Source organism: Montipora capricornis, chromosome 3 (genome assembly GCF_036669925.1).
Source record: "Montipora capricornis isolate CH-2021 chromosome 3, ASM3666992v2, whole genome shotgun sequence".
In the NCBI taxonomy this organism is placed as follows: domain Eukaryota; kingdom Metazoa; phylum Cnidaria; class Anthozoa; order Scleractinia; family Acroporidae; genus Montipora; species Montipora capricornis.
Genome location: NC_090885.1, coordinates 33518398 through 33520897, shown reverse-complemented (window position 1 = coordinate 33520897; position 2500 = coordinate 33518398). Strand labels below are relative to the sequence as shown.

Sequence of the window (2500 nt, the reverse complement as noted above, 5' to 3'; positions counted from 1 at the left end):
AAGTTAGAAACATCTGTAAAGTGGAAACCAAAATCCTTCAGTGACAACAGGAGCTTCGTTTACCTCCATTATCTGACGCAGGAAATCAGGTGAAGGATTCATTTTGTTCTCAACAAGAGCTTGCAACTTTTTTAATATGGCTATTGCCTTGTCAACCTGAATAAAACAACGACAAATTCAACAGCAAATTTCAAGGAAATGCTGCAACGGCTTGCATTAGCACAATCATACATGAAAAAGCAAAAGAATATTTAAAACAAAAACAATAAAATTAGGGTATTTCTACTGAGGTCTTTACTTCGGCCTAATACGGGTTTAGTCAAAAGTCACTACCTGCAGAAGTCCATAATTGATCTAAGGGTGTCGATCTCTCTCATTTTGCCTTGAAAAATTAACTTATGGTTGTATCTAAAACTAGAATAAGGTCCCGTCGAATAATGACCAGTCAGATTGGGCTTGATGACCACAACGCCTCTGATTGGTCCGCTAGTCGCACGTGGGATTCATGGTTGGGAACTGCATGAGCGCAATGCCGCCATGTTCTTTTTTTTTCAGCCACTTAAATTTAGTTGTAGTCGTCAGTATAAAACTATAGATAGTTGTAAACTGATGGGCCCCATTCCTTCTCAGATCGAGGTTTCTGGGTAATGCACATCTGCTACCTGATAGTGAACCATAAGTAGCGTAACAAAACACTGACTCGTTTTCAGTCAAGTACTGCAAAACAAAACTCGTGTTCTGCTAACTGCAGGGCGTTTTTACATCCACTTCCTCCCCGGCTAATAGCATGCGGGTCCAAAGGATTTTATAAGCGTCTCTCAGTTAACAGTCCCAGGGTTGACTCGCAATTGGAATACCTAAGCCCTTAACAGAGAGGCAAGTGTCAATGATTGAAAAGGACTAAAATTAAGAAACTAACGAAAAACGAAATCTTGCGCATATGGAGATAAAGTCTTGACCCCAAAGAAACAGACTTGAACTCGAACTTACAAAATTAAGCATTTCGGGTATAATCAGCAAAGCATTTTTCATCAAGATAAACGACATATCCGCAAAGGTATTTTTGGTCATGCACTTTCCTTATTCTACGCTTAAGAAGTTTTGACACTGCTGTCTTGTGCCTTGTATTTGCATATTATTAAAAAAAGAAGACCTTACCGGTAATTTATTACTATTAATGAGTGCACCCTTTTTTTGTTTAGCAAACATGGTTTGTGAGAATGTAAGAGAAGGGCTCTTGCGAGAGCTTTACATCACAACCCTGATGATGACACTAGACAGGAGTGTCAAAACATCGAATCTTTGAACTGAAACCTTTTAAGCTACGTTCACAATTTTCCAATCCAGAGCAACATCAGACTATGTCTGATTCATAAGCTTTATTAACTCCTACCTTGACCGAGTCAGGAAACTCGTTGCAGTCTACAATGTAATTGGGATACCTTGAATCTCCTGCTTCTGCACAATACTCGTCTGGAATATCTTAAGCATAAGAAAGGTATGAAGTACGAATTTACTACTCCTGCTACTCGTTAGCACTAAGGTAGAAAAAGTGTAACGCCAGGTCTTATCAAAAAACTGGACTGAGGCCTATTTTTCTAAAAGGTGTGCTATTAAAATATATACTGTCATAAAAATACAAAAAAGACTGTTGTTGTTGCTATTTTGAAATAGCAACAACAATAAAACAGTAGAAAAATCGACCAATTGGTCAACCTTGATTGAAAATTGACATTATACATTCAGCAGTATTAGCAGTCTTTCTTCCAACAGATTTTAATTGTGTATGACCCTTCCTGACGATCCACGAAAAAAAAAATCATGCTATATTTATAGTTAGTGACGAAGTGAATTGTAGTTTGGTGGATTGCAGATCACATTATTACAGTCTGCGTCTAAAACCACATAAACCTCGTCATTCGTTTCACACTGCGTAAAGAGAAGAGAACGAACAAACTCAACCAACATATGACGCCGAGTCCGGAATTGAACCCGGACCCCATTGGTGGGAGGCGAGTGTTCTCACCACTGCGTTATCCCTGCACCGTCTTCAACGGCATCTCGAAGTCAGGGGTTCAAACCCCGTCAAGTCCTGAATTTTTCAGGCTTCTCTATGCAACTGCTCAAATTGCGTTCATAACTGCAACGATCATAGCTTCACTTGAATTACATATTTGCAGTTCAATATATGATTTATTTCATATATCATTTCGTTCGTTGATTCATTCGTCAAGGGAAGATATGAACCCACAAATGACCAGCTCCCAACATCAGTGGCTTCATATAGCTCAGTTGGTCAGAGCGTCGCAACGGCATCGCGAGTTCACGGGTTAAAACACCGTTGAAATTTTGAATTTTTCAGGCTTCTCTACGAAGTTACTACAAATTGCCTTCATAACTGAGAGGATCATAGCCTCACTTGATTTACACAGATGATCACTACAAGAGAAGAATTATCCTATTAAAACTTTTCAGTATTTGGAAATCGTTTCTAGAAAGC

General features: G+C 38.9%; 1 protein-coding gene across 3 annotated transcripts in view; it reads right to left on the bottom strand.

The window, feature by feature from the left end:
• LOC138042947 (adhesion G-protein coupled receptor D1-like) overlaps window positions 1–2500 on the bottom strand; it is a 191347-nt gene that overhangs the window by 15831 nt on the left and 173016 nt on the right. For all 3 annotated transcript variants that reach the window (XM_068889015.1, XM_068889013.1, XM_068889014.1), the window contains 2 exons: window positions 1394–1482; window positions 64–156 (listed from right to left, as the gene is read on the bottom strand). In XM_068889015.1, coding sequence (XP_068745116.1) covers window positions 64–156; window positions 1394–1482 — 182 coding nt within the window. The remainder of the gene's footprint in view (window positions 1–63; window positions 157–1393; window positions 1483–2500) is intronic.